The 26,536-nt window shown below is 41.3% G+C and overlaps 1 protein-coding gene across 1 annotated transcript; it reads left to right on the top strand.

Moving 5' to 3' along the window:
• The first annotated feature begins 5,748 nt into the window (after positions 1-5,748).
• LOC4346820 (probable LRR receptor-like protein kinase At1g51890) lies at positions 5,749-15,369 on the top strand. The gene is given in 12 exon segments (XM_026020257.2): positions 5,749-5,828; positions 6,873-7,526; positions 9,961-10,430; positions 10,528-10,666; positions 10,758-10,829; positions 12,241-12,315; positions 12,426-12,583; positions 12,684-12,946; positions 13,323-13,449; positions 14,304-14,372; positions 14,458-14,617; positions 14,688-15,369. Coding segments are annotated over 12 exon segments (2,661 nt in total). The 3' UTR covers positions 15,082-15,369.
• Positions 15,370-26,536: the final 11,167 nt, after the last annotated feature.

Below are 26,536 nucleotides of genomic sequence, written 5' to 3'. Positions count from 1 at the left end.
TAACATATATTGTCAACTTCTTCTCAAAAAGTTATTGTTTGATATAGGAGCTAGACTAGTCGTCGACTAGCTACTAGCTAGCTAGCGATCGACAAGCGGAAAATTGATTTTACCCGAGCAACAAAAAGAAGGAAGAGAAAAGCCAGCCATATATTTATATCTTTCGTATTTTCTTAGCAGCAAAAGCACACGACTGTGTGCACGTGCACGTCGTCGTCGTTACGCGGAGGAGGCTCATCTAACTTATACTATAGCTTCCTCTAACTTCAGTTGGTGAGAGATATGTGTCGCTTATATGTGAACCCATAAAAATAGGTTCTACCTGTTAGGGATCTATGTCTCTGTAATTTAAAAGTCAGATGAGTTCCTTTCGCATTACGCCCAACGGTCCTTTCCGAAGGAGCACAATTTGTCAATTTGCTAGAGTCAGTTAAAACCCGTACGGAAGGTCATTAATAACCTACGTTTACATATGATGTACGCAGCTGAGAAAAAAAAACAAATAATTCATTCATTCGGTGCTCCACAGGGTTATTACTCTTGTAATACGTAATTTAATACTACTCTTACATTTAGAAATGGAGAGTTTATGTGTGTGTATATATATACGGTGCAAACTCGATAGCTTCGCTCCAGCATCGTCCCAGGTGATCACTTATCAGGTCTCCATGGCGCTCCTGGTTTTGCTCGCTTACTACTACGAAAACTCTTTTTGCATGCAGGCGAGAAGCATATTTGCATACGGTTGTGCCCATCGTATGGGTAAGAAGGTCTGCAAAAATCACGTTTTTCACATGCGGCCGGCGTAACCGTATTTTCACATGTGGTCGCTTATACTGGCTACATGCGAAAATAAATTCAGCAATAAAAAAAAAACCAAAACACCCTCCCCCAACCCTAGCTGCCACCGGAGCGCCGTATCCCCGCCGCCCGAGCCAGGCGCACGTCGTTGCCGGCGCCAGATCCATCACTCCCGCCGCCCACCGTCGTCACCAGCCCTGGATCTGTTGCCCCCGCCGCCCACCGTCGTCGCCGGCGCCGGATTGACAGCCCGCCGTCCACGCCGGCGCGGGATCGGCTGCTCCACCACCTGTTGTCGGCGCCAACGCTGGATCCGCCAGCCCCGCCGTTTGCGCAAGGGAGGGGCGCCCTTGGCACCGAATCCGCATGAGGCGGTGCCGCCCCTGCCGCCGTGGCGGTGAGGGGGGGAGGGTTGCCTCGTCGTCGTTGTCGGCGTTGGCAGTGAGAAGGGGATGGCGGTGGCGCCGCTGCCCGCGTTGCCGCCCACTCGCTGGATCCACTGTCCCAATTGCGCGCCCGCCGTCGCCGTAGCTGCAGCCGCTCCCTAGGGTGACGAATCTGACCTTCCCGAGGGAGGCGCCGCCTGATCCGCCGCCCTTGCTCCCGGCTGCCGGCACCCACTCTCATAGAGGGAGAGGGAGAGGACAAAATAAAAAGAGAGGGAGAGGAGAGGTGAGAGAGAGGGGGGAGAGTGATATAATAGAAGGGGTGAGAGTGGAGATGGGTTGGAAAAAATTTGATGTATTGGGAGCGAAAAGAGGGTGTAGGGAGATGAAAAAAATTAGGGTTGTATTTTTGTATGCGGACCTCTTAAGGGGCTGCATGTAAAAATATGAGAAATTTGAATCGAATTTTATGGTACTAAATCAACTTATGTGAAAAAGTTATCAAAAACAAAGTTGTAGAACTCATTGAGATCTACCTTTTTCTTCTGGTCATCTCTCCATCCAAGTTTGATTGAACTATATAAAATTTAAATATTAAAATATAAGATATTCAAATAATTTTTCGGGTAGTAAATGATTTTAAATGAACAAATTGTTAACAACAAAGTTGTATAACTTATCAAGATCTACAACTTTTGTTTTGATCATTTTGCTATTTGACTTTGTTTCAATAATTTGAATTCGAATTTCAAATTATGATAACTTCAGACAACATTTTGAAGTACTAAACGATTTCAACTAAAAAAGTCGTCAAGAACAAAGTTGTATATAACTCATCGAGATATATAACTTTTATTTTGGTCATTTCTTCATCTGACAAAGTGATAGTAACATTATTCATAAAATTTACACATCTCTTATATAGTTTTATAAAATAAAAGAAAGATATGTAATTTTTGGGAAAATATTACTATCACTTTGTTGGATGAAGAAATGACCAAAACAAAAGTTATAGATCATGATGAGTTATACAACTTTGCTGTTGATGACCTTTTCAGCTGAAGTTATTTACTACTTCAAAATATTATTTAAAATTTTGAAATTCAAATTTTTAATTGACAAAACAAAGTTACAAGAAAAAATGGCCAAAATAATAGCAGAAAGAACACAATGACATGATAGAGCATGATTTTGGAAACATTTAGAAAAAATGATCATCCAATTTGGAGTTCATGAGTGAGATAAACTGGTTTCAATTTTTTAAATTTTATATGCAGGCTCTTAAGTGGCCCGTATGGAAAAATTTATTTTTTCATACGGGCGTGTTAAGTAGCCGTATGCGAAAATGCCGCTCGATTTTTTTCAGACGCGGCAAGTTATGTTCCGTTTGTAAAAATTATAGGGTCTTGTATAGAAAAATCGTCTGTGTAGTAGTGGCTGTAGTCGTGTTAGAAGCAGCGGTTCGAGCGGACAGCCAGACACAGGTCACCTTGATTTTTCTGTTCTGTTGTCCCTTTCACTGCAAAACTCTTACTATCTAATTTTACAAGGCATGATCTTAAAAAAAAATGGTCTACACATATACACATAATAAATGAGTAAATTTCATAAAACTATAGATATTTCTTTTGAAAAAAAGATAAAATATAGATTTAAGGTGGTGTTGTATCACGAAACTACATACATACATAGTTTTCATTGAGTTCATTGTGAAAAGTCGCTGTATATATGGTAAAACTATAGATCGATCGTTAATTTAAGACAAACCTGAAGTGGAGCTGTTCGGTGGGACTTGTTGCAGCATCCTGGCTGTGCTGTTAAGGTGATGACTTCAAATGTAAATGTTAAGGTTATCAACTATAAAATTATAAAATTATATATCTTACTTACTGTATAATTTTGATATAGAGTTTGCGTCGATTTCAATTCATATGAAAATTTTAAAGCATTTATCAATTAGATCTGATAACTTCTATCACACATATATATGATCACATAAACTATGTCAAATAAAAAATTGTTCAGCAACCACGTTGTAGATCTTGTCAAGAAATATAACTTTGGCAGAAAGTTTATCTTTGATCATCGACTTCATATAAAAATATTATTAATTTCTTTATCATTTTCACTTCGATACGCAGTTAATGGTGGGCTGTCACGCCCAGAAATTCCCGAATAGAATTCCAAGCAGAATGTGCATTAAAACCCCCGTCCAGTACCGGCCGGGGTACACAAACGACAATGTTGACATACAGATCCACGTCTTACAAACAATATAAAAGTCTTACATAAATGCAGCGGACAAACGATAGATAACAGGAGCTAAGCCTTGACTTGAACTGCAGCGGGAACACCACTCCACAGGCATCCTCGACGGCACGGACGAAGCCTACTCCTCGGAGAACCCGCCATCGGACACATACTCATACGCTGGGGTTGGGGGAAAAATAAAGCAAGACTGAGTACTATCCACTGTACTCAGCAAGTCATACCGGAATGGGGGGTATGATGCAGGGATTCAACAAGGGATAGCTATACAGGTTCATTTGCATAATACTGGCATTTATAAACAGAAGTTGAATGCGAAAAACAGTTGTAATAGTTTAACCAATATTAATCACCCACTGTCCAACGCTACACCACGTTGCAACAGGCCCAACCATCCACCTATACCATCCAATTTCATTAGACTAAACTAAGATGAGTCTAATCACGGTGAATCTGGTTGACCGCCCATAACCGCGGGCATGGCTATTCGAATAGTTTTACTCTGATCAGAGGTGTACAACTGTACCCACAAGACACAGCCCCACGACACGTTTCCGTGCGCCGACATGCCACCACGACATATCGGAAAGAGACTGTGACAGGACCCTTCGCATAACCCCCTCTAGCCAAGTACACCACACCTCAGGTTTCACCCCCGTCCCCAGCGGGCGACGGGCAGTCCCCTCTCATACCTAGGTGAATCCGGAAGCGACAGAGGCCGTCGCAGGGCCCACCCCGCTCCATCACGCCCACCCTTGCCAGGATGCGTCAGCTAGAGAAAAGCTACACTACAAGCCCAGCCGTTGCCCACGCTGGCTTGTGGTAAGTACGAGGAGTTCTTCCAGGGTTTCCCGCGAACCGGTCCTTACTTGCCATGGGTGCGACTAGCAGAACTATGCACCCACAGCCCACCATGTGATTCATTTTAATTAACTAACACCAAAGCGGTGGTACTAATCCAACATTATCATATAAACCTACAGTCTATATTTTAAATGAGATTTCCCCATTGTGTGCTAGTTGAACTAAGCATGGCTAAGCAACTCCTAGTCCAAAATCTATTCATGTTATAACCCGAGCTAACAAAGGAGCAAGGTACCAAAATAGTATGGCTGTAACAATAGGTAAACATCCCATAGTGTTATTGCAAAACAAATGCAGTATTTGAAGGAAAACAATAGAACATTTGCAATGTAGGATCAACATGATCAAGTGACAAGTATGACTTGCCTTGCTCTGCTGCTGAAGGAACCTCAGCGACTATTTCGAAGTACACCGGAGCGTCGGAAGAGCCGGAATCTAACGACATACAAGGCAAACAATGCAAACAGGCTATAAGACTACTGAAACAGAGAACAAAACCATTTTTAATGGATTCTACACATTTTTCTTGATTTACTGCGACTTGAATGGGCTTAAACGGAGCTCGGATGAATTACATATGAATTTTAGAAGATTCACTGTGTTTATTACTATAACAGAAAGCCCTTATATAATTTATTGCGCCATAATTCCCAGGGCTGACGTCATCAGGGGGGGCGGCGCCGACAGGCGGGTCCCACTGGTCAGTGGCTCGGAAGAGAGGGGAAGGGCGCCGGCACACGGCCCCACTCGGCAGCGGCTCAAGGGGGCCGGTCCACCATGGACCGGGACCACGCGGGTGGTCCACCACCGGTCCACGGGACTGACGGCCCAGATCGGCCCCGAGCCGATCGGGCGGTGGCGGCAGAAGTGGCCGCCGGGCTTGGCTTGGCTCCAAAGCCGGCCGGCCGGCCATGGCTAGCGGCGGCGGCACGCGGTCGACGGCGACGGCGACCGGCGGCACGGGAGGCGGCGGTGGCGGTCGAAAGCGACGGCGCGCGATTTGAAGCGGCGGCTTGGCACTAGGAGGGAGAGGAAGGGGAATAGAGGAGATGAATGCCTCACCGCGAGTGGCCGGCGCTAAGGGAGACGATGGCTAACGGCGACGGCGAGCCACGGGAAGACGGCGGCGACGGGCGGACGAGCTTCGGGATGCCCTAAGGAAGGAAGAGAGAGAGATTAGAGGGAGGGAGATGAACCACGGCGGCCGGCATCCATGGCCGAAGGCGGCGGTAGGGGTAGGGCTCACCTGAGCGCGAGGGGATGCGGGTTCCGGCGACGAATCTCGACGGAGGAGCGGCGGACGAGGTGGAGTTCGGCCTCGCGAACCCGACGGCAGCGACGGCGCGGTGCGGCGGCGACCCTAGCAGCGGCTAGCGGCGGCCGGAGTAGCGGGAGCGGCGGCGGCGAGTGGTTACACGGCGTGGGGGCGATGGAGAGCTCGGGAGAGGCCGGCGGCAAAAGGAAAAGCGAGGAGGAGGACGCGGGGATGGATTTTATAGGGGCGGGAAGGTCGGGAACGGCCTAGGTGCTCCCGATTTCGCCGGCGACGTGGGAGGTGGGAGGTGGGGAGAGAGAGAGAGAGAGTGGGGGAATTCAAAAAACGAATCCCGCCCATCTCGGTTGAGGGCGCGGGCGAGAGAGAGAGGGGGGTGGGCGTGGGGAAGGCGGGGAGCACACGCGGCGTGGCCGAAGTGGCTCAGAGGAGGCGGGGCGGCGGTTTCGGCGGCGGCGGTGACGGCCGGAGGTTGGGGAAGGACCCGACAGGTGGGCCCCATCTGTCGGCGTCCCCGGGAGAGGAGGGAGGCGGGCGGGCTGGCTGGGCCTCGGCCTGCGGCCGGCCCAGCGGGGGAGGGGGAGAGGGAGAGAATGGGTCGGCGGCCCATTCGAAAAGAAAAGGGGAAAAAGAAAAAGAAAAAGGAAGAAAAGGATTTTCCCTGGAATTAAAATATTGCTTGCTCAATTTGAATTGGTTAAAATTATCTCTAGGGCTCTGAAAATTCCAATAAAAATCTTGTTAGCGAATTTCGATATGTAGAACTCCAGAAAAATTCCACATGCCAGTTTCGATTATTATTTGCATTACTTTATTAGGGTTTTCTCTTGATTTGTACCGGCATTTTCTTAGGGTCATTTATAAATTAAATTTTAGGCTTGGGAGGAGAACTTCAGGGTGTGACATGGGCCAGACTATGTGGTCCGTTAAGCATAGTGCCTGTTTCTATTATGAATCAGCAGTGATATTTTCAATTTATACCACTGTTGGTTGGTATTTTCAAATCATATCATTGTTGGTTCATATCGAGAACCGACAGTGATAATTGAAGTATCATTGCTGTTTATTGTTATGAACATTAGTGTTGGCTCGGAATACCGTTTCTATGCTATAATGAGGACATGTTAGTAGAAAGAAGGAATTGTAATGGGGTTGATGAGGTGGGAGAAATCAGTACCATTGAGTTGAGACCTAACATCTGGAGAGTGTAGAATTAGAAGAGTAATAGACCTATAATTGGGACATATTGTATGGAGGCTGCCTTAAGAAATTAAACAAAGAAGTTACCACGTTAGCTTCTATACTAACAGGTGGAGATTAAAAATTTTTTATGGCATTTCTCTTTGGGCAATAGGTTTCATAAGCATTGACTGCGGCCTGGAGGCAGACAGCAGCTACCTGGGCGACCTGACCGGCCTCACTTACGTCCCAGACGGCCCGTACATCGACGGCGGCGAGAATCAGAAGGTGACCACCGTATACCGCAATCGCTGGTGGGGCCCTGACACACGTACTCTCCACACGGTCAGGAGCTTCCCATCTGCCAAGGGTCAGCGCAACTGCTACTCGCTGCCCACCCATATCGGGTCGAAGTACTTGGTCAGGCTGGATTTCTTGTATGGCAACTACGACGGCATGGACAACCCATCGCTAAAATTCAACCTTACCCTTGGTGTGAAACACTGGGACACCGTGAGTATAGACACCACCGACGGAAATGATGGTTATAATGTTCACGAAGCGGTGTTCGTGGCATGGGCGAGCTAGGCGCCGGTTTGCCTCATCAACATCGGCCAGGGCACGCCGTTCGTGTCCACGGTGGAGTTGAGGCCTCTCGGTATCTTGCCCTACCCGGCTGTCATGGGCAATGTGTCACTCTCCCTCTATGTTCGGAGCAACGTGGGATCTAGCCCTGACGATGACAATTTAGTAAGGTATATATGTTCTTAATTTCCTTGGATCTTGTACATTTTGCAGCTCAGTTAGTCAGTTGTACGTTAACCAATATATCACTTGAAGCTATTTTCTGATTTTATTAATTTAGCTAAACAACGCACTACAAACTGGGCATTACTCGCGGTTCCACATTACCAGCTATGTTTGGGAGACGACCAGCAGCGATACTGATTTTTACAAAAGAAAATAAAATGATTTTAATTCATACAGACAAAAAAGGATCCTAAATGCACACTGATTCAAAAATAGATTCAATTTGAAAGTAGTCCCGGTTTTTGGTGTGAAACTGTAGTTGCACTTCGTTTGAATCATTATATATGCCATTTTGATTTAATAAATCCAAATTTAAAAAATATGAAAAAGTAATAATATAATATCAACTATAGATTTCTTGTTGGTGTGGAGTAATAATTAGTTTTTTATGATTTAATAATTTGAAGTTTAAATTAATACATATTGTGTTGTCCTCGGAAGCTCAATTGTCATGTTTGGATGATTTAACAATTGCAGTCTGAATTAGTAAATACCTAGATGGTATTGATTTTTTTAAGAAAACAAAACTATGGAGCTCGTGCGATCACTAGGCCGGATCCAGTTATCTGTGACGGGCTCTAACCCTCACCTTTGACGGATTTGGTTCTGGTCAGAGACAAGTGGTCACTGATGACTACACCTCACTTTTGACGGGTGAAAGCCCGTCACTGGTAATTAAAACCTTTGACGGGCTAAAAAATATAGCCGTCACAGGTGACTCACACATGTGACGGATGACTCTTTGCAACCCGTCAAAGGTGACGAAACAGCTGTGACTGGTTTTAGTTCTCACCCGTCACAGATGTCAAAAATCACCCAAAAAAAAAAGAAATGCCTCAGCCCAAATGTACGAAATGAAGAAAAATCAAATACATCTCAAGATGCACATGATACAATAACTTTGTATTTTAAATCAAATACATCTCAACAAACAACTACACATGAAGCAATCTGACAATATACATCACACAAGTATCCATGTCCATTTTAACAAACTACACATCCACACAAGCAACAAACATGAGCAAATCAAGCACAAACAACATCAAGCACAAACAAATCCGGCGGCCGGCGGTCAGTGGCGGAGGCGGCCGGCGGTCGGTGGCGGAAGGTAAAGGCCGCGGACGCTGGATCCGCGTCCCCCGACCTTGTGGAGGCCGGATATGGTGTTCATCGGTCGGCGGCGGAGGAGGCGGCGTCCGGTAGTCGGGGAAGAGGTTGTGGAGGTGGCGAAGGTGTTGGTGGCCGGATCCGCGGTGGCGTCGGCGGCTGGGAGGCGAGGGAAGGCGCCGGCGGCCAGATCCGGCTTCCCGGAGGCCAAACTTGGCGACATCGGCAGCCAGGAGGCGAGGAAAGGCGCCGGTGGCCAGATCCGGCTTCCCGGTGGCCAGATCTGGCGACCGGCGGTCAGGAGGCGGCGACGGCGTGGGCGTTAAAAGCCGGTGGGAGGCGGAGGCTGGAGGCGTCGCCGGCAGAGGCGGCAGAGATGGAGACCGCTGCCGCCGCGGGCCTCAGCCGCCTCCCCACCCGCCGTCGGCCGCCACGGCGCCACGGCTCCAGATCCGTCGTCCACCACCACGCCTCCCCTCGCCCATGCCGGATCTAGCGGCCGGACCGCCGCCGCGCCTCCCCACCCGCCCCTGCAGGATCTGGCGGCCGCGCCGCTGCCGCCGCCCTCGCCGGCTCCGCGCCGCCACGCCTCCCCTCCCGCCCTGCCAGATCTGGCGGCTGGGCCGCCGCCGCCGCCCCCGCTGGCTCGGCGCCGCTGCGCCTCCCCTCCCGCCCCTGCCGGATTTGGCGGCCGGGCCGTCGCCGCCGCCCCAGCCGCCACGGCATAGAGAAAGAGAGGAGAGATAGAGAAGAAGTCGAAGAGATAGAGGAGAAGTGGAGAAGAGGGAGCCGGCCGACCTTATGTCCTCATGTGGGCCCCCGCTGGGAGAGGAGACATATATATATACAGTGGCAGAAGTCATCTCAAACGGGCTGGGACTTAAAGCCGTTTGAGGTGAGTAAACCTCACCTCTGACGGGCTGTTCGGCTGCGACCCGTCACAGGTAACTAGTCACCTGTAACGGGTTAGGACTTAAACCCGTTTGAGGTGAGGTAACCTCACCTGTGACGGGTTCTATTTTTAACCCGTCACAGGTGACTAGTTACCTGTGATGGGTCGTAGCTGGATGCCTCACCGATGACGACATCCCGTATGACCCGTCAGAGGTGACGGTCATCAGTGACCATTTCGTTTGCCCGTCACAGGTATCCCGTCAGAGATGTGAGGATCTGGTGTAGTGGATGCATTGGTTAATGGCTAGTATTCCTAGTCAATTTGCGTTTCTATTAATTGGTAATCGTCTTATATATCAAATTTCACATATACAGGTACCCTGATGATCAGTACGATCGGTTCTGGTCCACAGATGAAGCCCATCCCTTGTCGACAAACATTTCCACCCAAACTACCATCCAACCTAGCACCGAATTTGCGGTGCCCTCGCCTGTTCTCCAGAAAGCCATTGTGCCGAGTGGCAACTCCATGAAACTAGTTTTCTTTTCCGGCCAAGTAGACGTCCTTCTTCGTAACCACTTCGTGATCCTGCATTTCGCTGACTTCCAGAACAACAAGTCCCGGGAATTTACAGTTTCCATCGACAACGGCGTGCATAGCAGCCCATACAGTACACCGTACCTAAATGGTTTGTCAGTCACCGGCAGCTGGTCCAGCGATTCTGAAGGCAAGTATAACTTCACCATTGCTGCAACTGCCATATCAGCTCTGCCCCCCATCCTCAACGCTTACGAGGTCTACGGTCGTATTGTCCATGACAATCCAACAACGTTCTCCCAAGATTGTAAGCTCGCTATATCTGTCGGTCTCGGTTGAGGTACACTAAACAAACATTATCAACTCTCCCTCTTGAACTCCTATTTTTTTTCCTCGTATGCTAGTTGATGCGATCATGGCTATTAAATATGAGTATGGAATAAAGAAGAACTGGATGGGTGATCCTTGTTTTCCACATGAATATGTTTGGGATGGTGTGAAATGCAGCGATGCAGGTGATAAAATCATGAGGATAATATCTCTGTGAGTATATTTGAAAGGTATGCATGTACTAGCATTATTAATTGTATACATCAGGCTAAATTTTGTTGGATTACTTGAAATTATTATGCAGTGATCTTTCCAACAGCGAATTGCATGGGTCGATATCCAATTCTTTCACATTGTTTACTGCCCTCAAGTACTTGTAAGTATATCTGAGATCCCCTCTGCCTTCAGTTGTTCTGCATTTAAAACTCCCAATTGACATGACTATGCATCATCTTCCATTAAAAATGAAAAACACCGACTAAATATTATCTAGAGGGGTGAAAATGGTACGGAAACTTTCCGGATTCTGGACCTATTTTAAAAAACGGAATCTGTCGGTCGGAGTTTTTTTGGAATTTTTCGGAAACGGAAACGAATTCGAAAATATTTTCTCGGAAACGGAATCGGAAATGATAAGGCCAGTTTCCGTCGGAACTCGGAATAAGTCGGAAACTTTCCAGAAATTTTCTAACTAAAATACCCTGGATTCATTTTTAAGCACTGAATAGTGAATACCATGGTGTTTGGCTGTTATTCTTTAAAATATATTTGTTATGCAAATCTGAAGTTATATAAGAATATTTTTTTTCTGCATTGGGATTAATCAACATCATTACTCTCTTAAACATAGATAATTTATTCCATAGATTGTGTTTTGTGATGTACTGTTGAGACTTAAAAATTGGACTTATATGATTGTGTTTTATGATGAATCGTTGACCGTTGAGACTTGAGAATTGGATTTATTGGTTTGAGGGGTTTTGTATTCTCATAATTTTTCGTTACCGTATTCGCGTTGGTTCGTTTTTGCTCCGTTTTCGGTTTCGATAATATTCGATTCCGTTTTCATATCCGGAGTTTCCGGTTCCGATTCCGATTGCGAAAAAAAATGAAAACGAAAACGATAATGATGGTTTTCGTCCGTTTCAGTATTGTTTTCACCCCTAATCAAGAGTGATGCAGCTTTACTTTCATAAAGTGGTAAAAATGAACTAAAGGTATGATAACTAGGGGTGAGTGCGAGTGGATATTGGCTGCTCTTGGGCTACAAGCTACCCCCTGTAGTGAAGGAATACTATTCTTGAGACTCCAGAGAGGGTACCACTTAGTATCTATTATTTTTCATTCAGAATCACTAAATCAATTGAAATATATAATTGAGACTTTAAACCAGGGACATGAAGATCCCAGTTATCATAGTACCCACCTGTAAGACTGTTATCATGGTTCTGAACCTATAAAAGAAATCATATCATATGAAAAACAACCTCATTAACAGTTTGGCCAAGTGTTACTATACGTGTCCGAATTCGTATTAGGTTTGTGTCACATCTCGTACTAGGTTTGTTTTTTTATGGGACAGAGCTGGTAATTCTCTATGTACCACAGTATCCAAAGCTGAACATAAAAACTCTTGGTAATTTTAAAGATATCTGAGTACCTGACGGTATTTAAAGTGGTTTGATACTTATACTTGGAACTTTACAGTGTTGTTATAAAAGTCTGCAGTTTGTTAACAAGCCATAGACATATTGCTTAATGCCAAAATTATATATCTCTTTGTACAGAAACTTATCATGCAACCAACTTAATGGGACAATTCCATACTCCCTCCTCAAAAATAATGGATCAATTGATTTCAGGTTTGGATATTTTTATTAACGTTGGTTTCTTTCAGTAATCTTTAGGCAAATTAGCACTGAACAACGATTCTTTTGAACCCTTCAGGACTGATAGTTTTATGTAATTTCAGTTATGAGACTGATGGAAATATGTGCAAAACACCTGTTACTCCATCCCTGTCAAGAAATAGAGCCGTTACCTTGGCTGTTTCCGTAGTGGCCCCAGTGCTGGTACTGGCCATACTTGTTCTCACATATTTGATATGGAGAGCCAAAAGAAAGCTCAATAGTACGTATGCTCTGTTATAATAGTCTGTACTGAAAATAATTGACTCTTATGGTTTAATAACTCAATGTAATATTGCTAATACTTTTTTTTTTTGCACTAGCTTCTTCAACTGATCTTGCCATGGTACCAGAACTCAGGGGTGCTCCTGGACATATCACAAATCATTGGGACCATTTACAAGAACCTGAAAATCGCCGATTCACGTATCAGGAGCTAGAGAAGTTTACTGATAACTTCAAACATTTAATTGGGCATGGAGGCTTCGGGCATGTGTACTACGGTTGTTTAGAAGACAGTACTGAGGTTGCTATCAAGATGCGGTCTGAATTGTCTTCGCATGGGCTTGATCAATTTTTAGCTGAGGTGACAAATTCAGTTACCACTAAGTTCACCACAGACAAAGTCAATATTGTCACTGTCATATAACTTAATCACAGCCACAGTGAGATTTCATACACATTAGTCCCTCGTGTTCTTTGGTGCAAGTTCCCAACTTTAGTCCCTCGTTTTCCACACTCAAGTTTCCCAAACTGCTAAACGATGTATTTTTGGCATAAAACATTATAGAAAAGTTGCCTTAAAATATATTAATTAATCTATTTTTTAAATTTTTTAGATAATACCTAATTAATCACACGCTAAACCTCTGCTCCGTTTTGTGTGTTGTGGGGAGGGGTTCCCAAGCCCCACAATCGAACACAGCCTAACAGACTTAACCTTCCTCTTGCTTATAGTACAGGTTCAGAGCTTGACCAAGGTGCATCACAGAAATCTTGTTTGTTTGGTTGGGTACTGCTGGGAGAAGGAACATTTAGCACTTGTCTACGAGTATATGTCTAGAGGCAATCTTTGTGATTATCTAAGAGGTTTGTCCATTGCAAACTTCAAAGTATTGAATGTTGCGAAATCATAGGGAGGATAGTTGGACACAAGTGAGCACCTACACATAGCGTAAACTAACTTAATGTTCTACATGCTCCCTATAGATGTACGAAGCAATTTGCAGCACAATAACTACTATAAGTACTTAATACACGGAATGACCACAGTTACAAGTGAGAACTTAATTATCACTTTATTTAGTAATGTGCCTATATGTGTTTCTTAAAAAATAAAGATACCGATTTTTGTTTAGTGGCGGCATATTGGCAATCTCTACATAAGGGAACTCCATGGCCTTCGTTAATTAAACTCACTATAGATACGACAACAAATTTAGTTGTCATCTTTAAGGAAGTATCTTGATCTTGTATTTCCAATCATTTGTAGAAGTTTTGTCGTCATTGTTTTTTTTAGAACTGTCATATTTGTTCATTGTTTCATTCTCAACATAATTGATTCACACATCATGTAAATATTTTAAACATAATTGCATATGGAATAATTGTTTTCAATTAGTTGGACATGAAAATCCATCTTGACTGATTTTTAAGACATGAATGCATATGTGATGTACAAGCTTTTTTATAGGTGTAATCTACATCTGTGCTTTGCTAGTCCCTATGATACAAAGTGATATCTAGTATGATTCTTAGAGATCACCGCATTAACTACTTTTTGTTGTTAAAGGGACAATACTATTTTGATTATTTATGTTATTGCTCCCCCTGCCGATGTGTGCACACACACAAGAGACGAGTGTTTTACAACTCCCTTAATTGCTATTTGAAGTTGCTCGTAGAATTCCTTTCTAACTGTTTGTCTGTGAATATATTAAAAGGGAAAATTGGTATGGGAGAAAATTTGAATTGGAAGACACGCGTAAGAGTTGCACTTGAAGCTGCACAAGGTATTCTATAATAGCAAGGCAAAAAAAACAAAGCAAAAGTGTTATGGCTCATCTTTTCTTCTAACTATAGTTTCCTTATTTGTAGGCCTGGATTATCTCCATAAGGGTTGCAACTTGCCAATAATTCATGGGGATATGAAGACGAACAACATTCTGTTGGGTCAAAATTTTAAAGCAAAAATAGCAGATTTTGGAACTCATATTTCAGCCGTTGCAGCTGGATCTATGGGTTATATTGACTCTGAGTATGAATCTCTTCTACACACTATAATCACTTATGCAATCTCTACATATATTAACACGGGTCAATTTTAGGTACTACACCACTGGTAGGCTCACCGAGAGCAGCGACGTTTACAGCTTCGGCATTGTTTTACTAGAGATAACAACTGGCGAGCCTCCTATAATACCTGAAAAAGGTCACATTGTTCAACGTGTGAAGAAAAAGATTGTCAGTGGTAACATTAGCTCAGTTGCAGACGCACATCTTGGAGGTGCCTACAATGTTAGCTCCATGTGGAAAGTTGTTAACATCGCCATGATGTGCACAACAGATATAGCTACTCAAAGGCCAAAGATGGCTGACGTGGTTGTTCAGCTGAAGGAAAGCCTAGACTTGGTGGAAGTTCAAGGGGACAGAGGAGACAAGGAAAACCTAGCAAGTGATACCATGTCTTCGATGTCGACATTTGGTCCATCGGCAAGATGATTAAATAATACATACCTAGCCTTGGCTTTCACTACATTGATGGATCCCTGTGACAAGTCTATAACGATATATACAATGTGCATGCACAGCCTGTTTGTTTTGTTAATGTCAATAATTGAGACAGCCAGTATAAAACATAGATGTCATGGAAGGATCATGATAGGTGTGTATATGGCCCATAATGTATAGTTTGCATCTATCTATGTGTGTCAACTATTACTCACATTAGCTCCAATATTCTTCTGATACTACAACTCCAATTAATCCTTAGCAAAGATTGTTTGCACATTTCCTTATTGCTTCTTATGTCCTATTTCACATAATCTATCATTAGTACTTGTATGCTCCAGCACTAGTACAGATCTAGACATTTGTGATGAGCGTTCGTGCTGAGCTAAGGTGACTCGTTTGTGCTGCATATTCATATATTTTAGTGATTCTATACAATATTATCCTTAATCACTTGGCGCTATCATTATGTTTATCAATATGGGCTATTTTTTGGCACTACATCACCGATAGGCTTACTGACAGCAGTGACGTTGACAGCTTCGGTGTTGTTTTACTAGAGGTAACTATCGGTGAACTTCCCATAATACCTGGAAATGGCCACATCATTCAGCACATGATGCAGATTGTCACTGGTAACATCACCTCAGTTGCCGATGAACGTCTAGGAGGTTCCTATATTTTCAACTCCATGTGGAAGGTTCTAGATGCCATGATGATGTGCATAACAGATATTGCTTCTCAAAGGCTAATGATGTCCGCCGTGGTCTTGCAATTGAAGGAAAACCATGAATTGGAGGAAGCTCATGGGGATGGGTTACTTGGAAAATGTAGTAAGAGATAACACATCTTCGATGTCCATGTTTAGTCCATTGGTAAGATGAAAAAAACCATTGATAGCTCGCTTTGGAACATACTGATGGCTCTCTTCTTCAAGTCTAAAATAAAACAACTGATTTCTCTCTAGACGATTTCTTCTGTGTTAAGACACAATGATTTATATACAGTTTGTCTTCATAAACAATGCCGGTAGGATCCTTAATAGGTGTGGGTATTGCAAAGCAATAGTTTGCTTCAGTGTAACAGTAAGCTGTTTGTGAGCTTTCTAACTATAGGGTATCATTGCTCAAATAATATGTAACAAAGATATCGAAAATGTTTACATGTTTCGTTATCATATCCTTTTCTGTGTTGATTTTTACATACTCATTATGTATTTTTTAAATAATAGTACTGATTATGGTAATTAATGCTGATTACGGGGGTGGGGATTGCGCAGCGCGAGTTGAGCAGCTGGCGCTTGCGCGCCCACTAGGAAGCCCCAGGTGAAGAGTGATCGCTGCCGCGGCTTTTGGCACTAGGCTTTGGCTGATGCAGGCCATGGACACCATAGTCAAGCACAAACTTTTGTCCACATGTCCGACCGAAGCTTAGATGGAAAAGCATTTCAGGGAGATGCAGGGGAAGCATTGCTTGGACTGCATCAACAACGGCAAGCTCCTGCTGATGTTGGACGAGCCCACCGGAGTCTTGCTTCTTCTGGCCTACGCCTCATCGCCGTCTCACGGCAGTCCAAGATTCTGCTCCCACCGCTGCGACTGCCGACCAAATATGTGGGAGCGTTTGGGGTGCCACGAAAAAAAATATGTGGAGTAATGCCACGAGACATGCACCGTAGGTGGTCACCCCATCAACCTAGGAGGCTATGAGGGAGGTTTGCCCCCAAGTGTCATCTTGCCTTGTAGCACGCAAAAAGAATTGAATAACAATTCAGTAACAGAAGCGATTATAAAACAAAATAAGTTATGATGCAAGCTATATATCTGATATATGCCAGCTTCCTTTGTACGTCAACACTAGGGTTCCATTGCTCCCATGTCCGCCTAACCGTGTCGTCCAAAACCCTTCAACGCCGTCGTCGGTGGCTCTACTTTGTTGCCTGCGTCGAAGACTTAGCTGTTCCCGGAGTCAGCGTCAACGGCGCCACCAACCTTCGCGGTGGCTCGGACTCTCTAGGCGGCGACGCTTCTCCTGCTGGTGGCTATGGCTCAGCTGCTCCCGGACCCAGCGACTCGATGTCGGGTTCTGGAGGCAACAACAGTCGCCATTTGCAAGGTTTGTCCCTCGGATTTGCTTGCCTCCATCCTCCGTTCTTCTTGATTGTCTCAATCTGCCTCATGCCCTCATCACCTCTCTTGGATCTGTCATTTTGTACCTGTCTTGTTTGTCATGCTTGGAAATTTACTAGTAATTTTAAACTAATCTATGCATTCTATTCTCGTTCAGGTCCAATATAATACTCACAAGGAAACAATATGGGAAAGACGATCTAGCGATGTCTTCAACTTCACTTCCACAGGTAGCTCAACTAGATTATAAACCAAAGGTCTTCTCCTTCAGAGTACTTCTCCAACTGTGGTTTGATGATTAAAGGTGAGCATATGAAATACTCCGCAAGCCACATAACAAATATGCAGATGCACAGGATAACAAAGAATGGCATGATAGGGATTGTTTCCAAATGTAACATATAGTACACGTTTAAGAGTAGTAAAACAGTAGATTAATTAAATAACAATGTTGATTAACACTATACAACATACAAGGCCCAAACCATCTCCGAACTATCAAACTCGGCTGAAGAGATATAAACTCCATAACAAGAGCTAACAAATTATCATCACCAATTTAGTCACTAATGAGTAGTGTGGGACTACTCACGAAAAGCATTTGCTAGGCTTGCCCATAACTTTGGGCATGACTATTCGAATAGTTTTACTCTAGCTAGAGGTGTAGCAATGTACCCACAAGATATGTTTCCACACATGTTGCCATGCCCCGAGATAATACCATGGTACTATAAAGGAAAAATCGTGACAAGATCTTTCACATAATACAACTCAAAGCAGTTAACCATTCCCGGATTGTCATCTATCCATAACCCATAAAAGACTCCCCAGCGATTCCCATGGGCTTATCTCTGTCACTTCTCAGTCTGGTACCTCACAATGAATCATGCTATAAAAATAGTCCAGTCATCGCTCATGCTGGCTTGTGGTTAGTACGATAAATGCTTCACACTAGTAGCTTGCGGGTCGGTTCTTAATTATCATTTGTACAACCAACACAACTATGAGCTCACAACGCATCATTAATCAAGTTTTAATATGAATATTAATTAACTAAACACGACTAACCATCATGAGCTATCATTAATTAACCATCATTAATCATAAGTGATTCATTAGTTATTCATGCATAAAATGATACTAATGTTTCTAAGCATGACTAAGCAATTATACAAAGCATCTAGTTGAACCAATAAAAAATGTCCAAGCTGGTTAAAAAGAATAAGGTAATCAATACAAACTAGTCAGCACCCCACGCGTTGCTGCGGGCAAAAAGGAGATCTAAATTTGATTCATATTCAAGTATTTCAAATTGTCATATGGCAAGGTCTATTTGAATTTTGTAAATTGAGAAAGAAAAACTTGACACCAAATATCAAGTATGGCACATGAAAATTCGTAAGCAAACAGTAATGTTTCATGAAACCTGAAGGTATGCTAGTTCTTCAATTATACACTTAACCAACATTAGAATTGATGTTTCTCAAATGCTATACCACAAAGAAAGATTGAAGCAAGAGTATGTCCACCAATGAGATATTCACCTACTTAAAACCATAGCCCATATAGCTGCATATATGCGATTGAGTTTGAAATAATGAAACAGCAACTGCTTTTCCTTCCATTACTGTCAGGTCGACAGGTAGCTCAAAAAAAGGCAATAACATGGCTAATGAATGGTAGTATTTTCTGAGAAGGATTGGTTCCAATGGAATCGGTACAAATATTATTATGCAAAGGATTGTTTTCTGGAAGTAAAGAAACTGGTCAGGACACATGCATGTAAATAGACGCATCAAGACACAATACTTCTTAGAAGTGTTCGTTGAGGGCAACACACAACTCGACACAATTAATAGGCGAGAAAATAATCCACCAAAACAGAACTATTAGTTCTAGAAAAAGGGCCCAAACCTGTATAAAGCTCTGTCTTTCAATTGATCTATCTAGCATTAGGTCAGGTAACTAGCCCCCATCATTGTCATGGATAGAAAACATAGATAAGTCCCCATCCACCATGTTTCGGTCTAAAACTTCTCCGCTAATAACTAGTTGAGCCCTCGCCTCTTCTTCTTGTTCATCCAGCTTAAAGCGCCATCGTCTTTGACATGAACAGAAGACAATCGCACAGAGACGGAGAAGAGCTCCTCTCGCGGTTCTTCGCTTCTCCGTTATCGTACCAAGTGCTGCCGGCTGGGCAGACCATAAACCTTGCCAAACAGATTTGCCATGCTGCCCTGTGCTTCGCATCAAAGACATTAAACAGGGAGCCTTAGCTTGAAGTAAGAGCAAAATATATGAACACACGCAAGACCATTAATCGATAATGTTAAGCTCTGATACTATTATAGAGTAGGGCGATGCATCTTTATTGGATCATTTTTTTTGTTTCTGAGTTTTTTTTCTACTCTTTAATTTGGTGCCAGTGTACAGTAGAATAATCTTGTACCATGAAAATTAAAATGAATTCCTAGCAGATTAACTGCTACACAAAAAGGTACGTTGGTAACTGATAACACTAAGTTCCATATCATCCTATATATCGGATGATCGAACAATTCAATGGACTGTTTATGCTGACAGTCTCAAACTAAATATGATTACATAAATGGTTCATTGATGACTCTGAGATTCTAGTATTGGTTTCATTGGAGAAGGGGATCGGTCCGATCGATTGGATAAATAGAGATCACGCTCTGTTCTCTTCCGAAACTGAACTAAGATCCATGATCCAAGCATCCAATGTGCTCTATGTACCAGATATTCTGATACTTGGTTTGGCCAGTTTAGGGTGTTGAATCATTAGTAAATCAATCAACAGTGGTATGCAACTTTAAGCTAGATATTCTGATACTTGGTTTGGCCAGTTTAGGGTGTTGGAATCATTGGTAAATCAATCAACAATGGTATGCAACTTAACCTAGAAATAGAAATACTCCCTCCGTTTTTTAATATATGAGGCCGTTAATTTTTTTTAAACACGTTTAACTATTCATCTTATTCTCTTTGCTGAAATAGAAATACTCCCTCCAACTCCGCCTCCTTGGGAGGGCTTGGCCTGAGGGATAGAGATGACATATGGGCCCAGATAATTTTTTATTATTCTCTTTGCTGGCGTCACATGTGCTAGATCAAGTCAAAGCCGCTAAAAATAGTACTTGGGGGGGGTATTTGTCCGGTACAAATAGTTGAGGGTACAAAACGTGTGTTATTTGAGTTTAAGGGGATAATTCGGTCGACTGCGATAGTTCAATAGCTTTCGTACTTTTTCCTTTTATTGTCACTTGATTTATCGTCAAATGTTTTTTAAGCATAACTTAAAATTTTATATATTTGCAAAATAAAATTTAAATAGGACGAATGATGAAACATTTATAAAAAAATCAATGGCGTCATATATTAAAAAACAGAGGTAGTACTCTATAACCAAAACTTGTACCTCGCTTGCTTTAATTGATAACCGGCTGCCTGTAGTTAGTAGGAACGTATGCAGAGAAGAGAAAGTCAAGATAGCAGCTCAGGAGTACTCTGAATAAAACCCGCTCTTCGCATTGGTACCGTCTCTATTATTGAGATAAAAATACAAGTGATGTAGATAGCCACATTCTTAAATGTAGTTACTTTGTTTTCTTTCATCGACCATCTATAGTATTTCTCTCCCTGTAAACACAGGTGGAACTGGGTACCCGTGACATTGCATATCTACACTCCTTTATAATTCTTTATAAGTAGAGAAAATGTCACCCCACCTACTTCTGTTTTAATTTTACAACTTACTCCCTTACACATTTTAATATTAAAAACAATTAAATCTAAATGAATAGTTATAGAATCAAATTAGGGTCGTATTCCATATGATGAAAAGATTGGAACCCATTTCATAGAAAAAATATTTATAGCTATTTTAGATAACTAGGAAGGTAGCCCGCGCACATGCATGGGCATGTACGTAAAATTTTATTACGAATGTCCATGTGTGGATGGTTTTCTATCAAAAATATTCTTTCACTTTATCATACACTAAAATTGAACTTACTTAACATGCTTTGAACGCTGGTTACTTGCAACATATAAATTCTGAAATTAAATTACTTTAAACCGTGTTGTTTCTAATTCATGAGAAAATTTTGTGTTGAAACAATAGATGTGTTTCCTATGAATGTCCAATTTTTTTGTTAGATTCTGTTTGAAATTTTAAATATATTCATTTTATTAGTCCTGCTAAAATATTTGAATATTTGTATTTAGAATGGGTTATAAACCCAACAAAAACAAATTTTAAATTAGACAAATTTCATTCAATTTTCATTTCTTTTTATCTTCATTTTTTGGATAAACCCACTTTAAGAAGCATCTTTTAAATGCTTTGATGTCTGTAAGCCAGGATGAAAATATAAGTGGGTTGGTCCTACAACCTGGCATGGGGTAAAGGCATCAATTATAAATTATCTCGCTCCAATTAAGTAAGAAAAATTAAAATAGATGTGGTAGTATTTGCTTTGCAAATTACCACTAAACTAGAGCATCATGTAATAATTATATGTTTCTAGATTGTTCTATGTTATGTGTCACAAATTCACGATGTACTGTAGCAAGTTTTACAAAAAAAAAATGGATATAGTCTTTTAATTCATATCTGTAATTGGCTTATATATTGCTGAGGCCACATCATGCTTGTTTCATACTTAAGATTCCTTGGTGCAACCAACACGCTCAGTACAATCAATCAGTATGCTGTTCAACTAGCCACGTGACTTCATATATTATATATATAATTTAGATGCTATGATCATCTTGAGATTATTGTTTATCTCCTAAAATGATCATTTATTGATAAAAGCTTCAATATCAAAATGTATGGTTAAATAGCTCCTATATACAAGCTGAGAAAAAGTTGATAGAAAGTCGTTAGATGTCTAACGGGGTATAAGTAATGGGTCTACCAGTTTTATAAAAGATAAGCTGGGATATTTTGATTTTTGGTGAGAAATTTTAGTATTTTCTTTTATTTAGGTTAAAATTTGCTAAGCGACATCTAAAAAACGTGTAATTGGCCGGGGACACAGCAAGAACGTGTATTTGTTGTAGGACACCGAAAAAACTGGTAATTAGCTACTGGAGGCCTGCGAGATTATTTTATAATATCCAAAGGAAATGCAGAGACAAACAATAACAAAAGTATGACTTTCCCCTGCCTACCATGGCTCCCCGGCATGCAAAACAAAGCTCGTTTTATTACATAATTAACTAAGTATCAACTATTTTTTTTTTGAAAAATGGATTAATAAGATTTTTTAAAACAACTTTCATGTAGAAAGTTTTTTCATAAATCACACAGTTTAGCAGTTTGAAAAGCGTGTGCGCAGAAAACGAGAGAGCTGGGTTGGGAAAATGGGTGGAAGAACACAGCCCAAGTCCGGCTCGCATACACCTTTGACGCTGCAACCGCAGCTGCCGCCGATGAGGTAGCCCTCTAGGGGGGAAGGGGGGGTTCAAGGAGGGCCCATGCGCTTAGGCCCTGTGGCTCCATGTCGTTCCCGCACTCTTCGCCACAGCAGCGCAAGGGCCATGCTGGCGCCGAGCCGCCGATGCTCCGCCACACACCGCGCTTGGGGTGAGCGCAACACGGACTACCTCCTGATTCATTTCGAGCAGGGCACCGCAGAACACAGGCTATTGTTGTCGGTCTCTGTAACATGCCAGGTATTCTCATACCTAGAATGCTACACACTATGGTATAGAAACCACTAAGTCCTAAATTCATTAAGAATTTCGATAGTTTCCCTTGTAAATACGGACTTCCACAACAGGCAATTATGGGTTAAACTAATAATAATATCATTCCCACAGTGCGATCCATCCTTATAATCCATGAAAAGAAACTAAAATACATCTAAAAGATTATTACAAGACCGAACCATGATATAGTTTAAGTGTCATTATGGACCTAGGCAATATAGATTGATAGTGTGCAGATAAAGGTGTATATATGGGTGCTACTTCCAGCCCAAGCATGTCGGTCTCAATGCGCACCTAAAACCAAATAAAACATAAAAGTATCAAAATACTCAGCAAGTACAATATGGAACTAGAAAGTACATATACACATAATTGGCAATAGAGCATGAACAGAAAGCTTCCTTTCTTTGATAGGAAACACATTTTTAAACACCAAGTCAGAGAAAAATAGTAGTTCCCATTCCGGGCAGATATGAATTGAAATAGTAGTTTTCATCCTGGACAATTGTGAATGCATCATAGCATTTGCCGGCAAAGCCGAGTAAGCGTGATCAGCGCTTACCCATAGGAACATGAATAGAAAATCAGATAGCACATCCATGACTCGCATGGAACTTGAATAATTGAAACCGGAAACGAAAAACTAGATTGAAACCATATTGCACATCCATAACAAGCATGGAACTTAAATTTATTTTACCAGAACCAGAATCCAGAATAGTGAAACAAGAACAACGTCGTAAACATAAGATAAATTTGAAATCTAAATAGCATGAACAATAGTTTGAACATAAGCAGTCACATATCAAATAGAAATATAACGGAAATAGATAGATAGAACAAACAATCTATGAATCACACAATTAGTTCGTCATGCACTTGCCTACAATGAAGGGTTGGTATCATGCACGATCTGAAAGACCACCACCTAATCACAAACAAAACATCATCAAACACATTCAAATATGACTATAATAAATTAAGTGGTACACTGCTACGGCCCAATCCCAACCTCAAACCAAACAGTTAACACCTCACCCATCTAAAAACAACATTGTTACTTCACTATTAATTAAGTTTAACACAGCAAATCAAAATTGACTGATTAGATTTCTCTATTTTATTAGGGTGCCACGTGGCGAGTTGAGAGTATTTATATGGTGCCTTGTGACGATTTGAGAGTGTTCGTACGATGTTTAATGGATTTTTAGTATATAATAGATCGATAGATAGATAGATAGATAGTATGTTCATTTGGTTTTTCTTTTTATCTTATACGGTAGAAAATTATATTTTATATTTTTCTCCCGATTATACTACTTCGTATGTTCCTTTTTTTTTTGACTTTATCACACAAGCATTTTTTTTCTTCCGGTGAACGGAACCTAAGCTTTACTCTTATTTTCCGAATCATATGTATTGTACTTATGATTTTTTTTGTTTATGCCGACGGTACGTATTTTCCCTTTTATACAGGGAAGGTATTATTTATATACCTAATGATTCTAAAGTAATGGGTTCACCAATTTAAATAAAAATCAACTATAGAGATCTAATCTAATGGTCTAAAATAACAGGTACTAATTAAATGAAAATTGACGGTGAGATTAGATAGTGCTACGTGGCGACATAAGAGTGTTTATAGAGTGCCACGTGGTGGCTTAAGAACGTTTTTAGGAAGTTTAACAGACTTTTACTATATAATAGATAGATATTATAATATATTTTCTTTCATCTCAGTAAAGCACGAACATTCAGCTTGTACGGCATCAAAGTAATGAGAATAGTTTCCAAAACAACATAGCTGTTTTGTTAAAACTATTACACGTAATTAAAACTATTACACGTAATTTCTTTCATGAAATAGAGTAAAAATACCTATGATCACATATACATATGCATACTCGCATATGAACGCACACATACGCACCATACTTATATAAACGGCCTGTAAGAGACTAGGCCGCATATGAGATATAAATAGGAGCACATATGTGATGAACATTTTACCCTACCTACTCAGTGGATATATATGTTCCACCATAAAGAGACATAACTAGCTAACCTATGCTCACACTATAACGAAATCATTCTGCAGAAGTATTTTTATAGAGGTGAATTTTAAATTATCTCTAAAATTAGGTGAATTTAAATTGTCTTTAATTTTTCTACAAAAAATAAAATGTATCTATCTAATATTTATCCACATATAAGTGTTGTAGAAATGTTAGACACGTTTGTTTTGGATTAACATGTAGTGAAAATAATGTGAGAAATGATAATTTAGTATTCTTATATGTTAAGGGTTATTTCAGAGAAGGGTACGTAATTTTTACCCGGTCTCTATATATATATCCAACGACGGGATATACACAGCCTTTTAAATTGGGAACTAAACCTCTCAAACAATCCAATCTAAAATTCGCTCATATAAAAATTTGACTTAGAACCTTGAGGTGCTATTAAAGTCTATATGCCCTTTTACTTACTTGCTCCGTTTCACAATGTAAGTCATTTCAGCATTTCCCACATTCATATTGATGTTAATGAATCTAGACATATATATCTATCTAGATTCATTAACATCAATATAAATATATGTCTAGATTCATTAACATCAATATGAATGTGGGAAATGCTGAAATGACTTACATTGTGAAACGGAGGGAGTATATGTTAAGGTTTAGAACATTATAGCATGCATGCATGCTAGTTTTAGTTTCTTAGTCGATTGATGTGGTATGTTTAGATGTTAGCTTTTAGATATATAATTAATGAGTTTTAATTACAAAAAAGGTACTCGCTCCGTACTCATAAAGGAAGTCGTTTAGGATAATATTTAAGTCAAACCTTGGGAATATAAATCATGAATAACTTTAAAGTTGTTGAGTTTGAAAATGTAAAAATTATATGAATAGATTTGTCAAAGTTGTGTTTTAGAGACCGTATCGTTGTCCAAAATAACTTCCTTTGTGAGTACGAAGGGAGTATAGATTTCCACATACATGAGCAGCCATGATTTCTCCAGCCTCTCTTTGCCACCTACTCCTATATAGCTCTTGCATCGGTCCCGCGCCTCTAGCCGTCCCCATTTGTACTTATCAAATCTTAGTTTATATTGCTCTGTATACTTCTTTGGATAATAAATAATCACTACTGTACATATTTGCGCAACATAATATATAGTTTGAAAATATGCTAACACATATTGTCAACTTGTTCTGAAAAAGTTATTGTTTGATATAGGAGCCAGACTAGTCGTCGACTAGTGAAAAACTGATTTATCTCTTTCGTATTTTCTCGTCAGCAACATTACAGGACTGTGTGTGCATGTGCACGTCGTCGTTAAAGTTACGCCCAACAGTAATATGATAGTCCTTTCCGAAGAAGGAGCACAATTTGTCAAATTGCTAGTGTCAGTCAAAACCGGTACGGAAGGTCATTAATTTGTCAACAGTAAATTAAATAATTCAGTCGTTCGGTGCTCCCCTGGATTACTCTTGTAATACGTGATTTAATACTCGCTCAGTCGAGAATGTTGTCAAAGATTAATAAAAAAATCTGTTACATTTAGAAAA

This window comes from Oryza sativa, chromosome 9 (genome assembly GCF_034140825.1).
Source record: "Oryza sativa Japonica Group chromosome 9, ASM3414082v1".
Classification (NCBI taxonomy): domain Eukaryota; kingdom Viridiplantae; phylum Streptophyta; class Magnoliopsida; order Poales; family Poaceae; genus Oryza; species Oryza sativa.
Note: the sequence above shows the minus strand (reverse complement) of the source record. Positions and strands in the feature narration are given on the sequence as shown.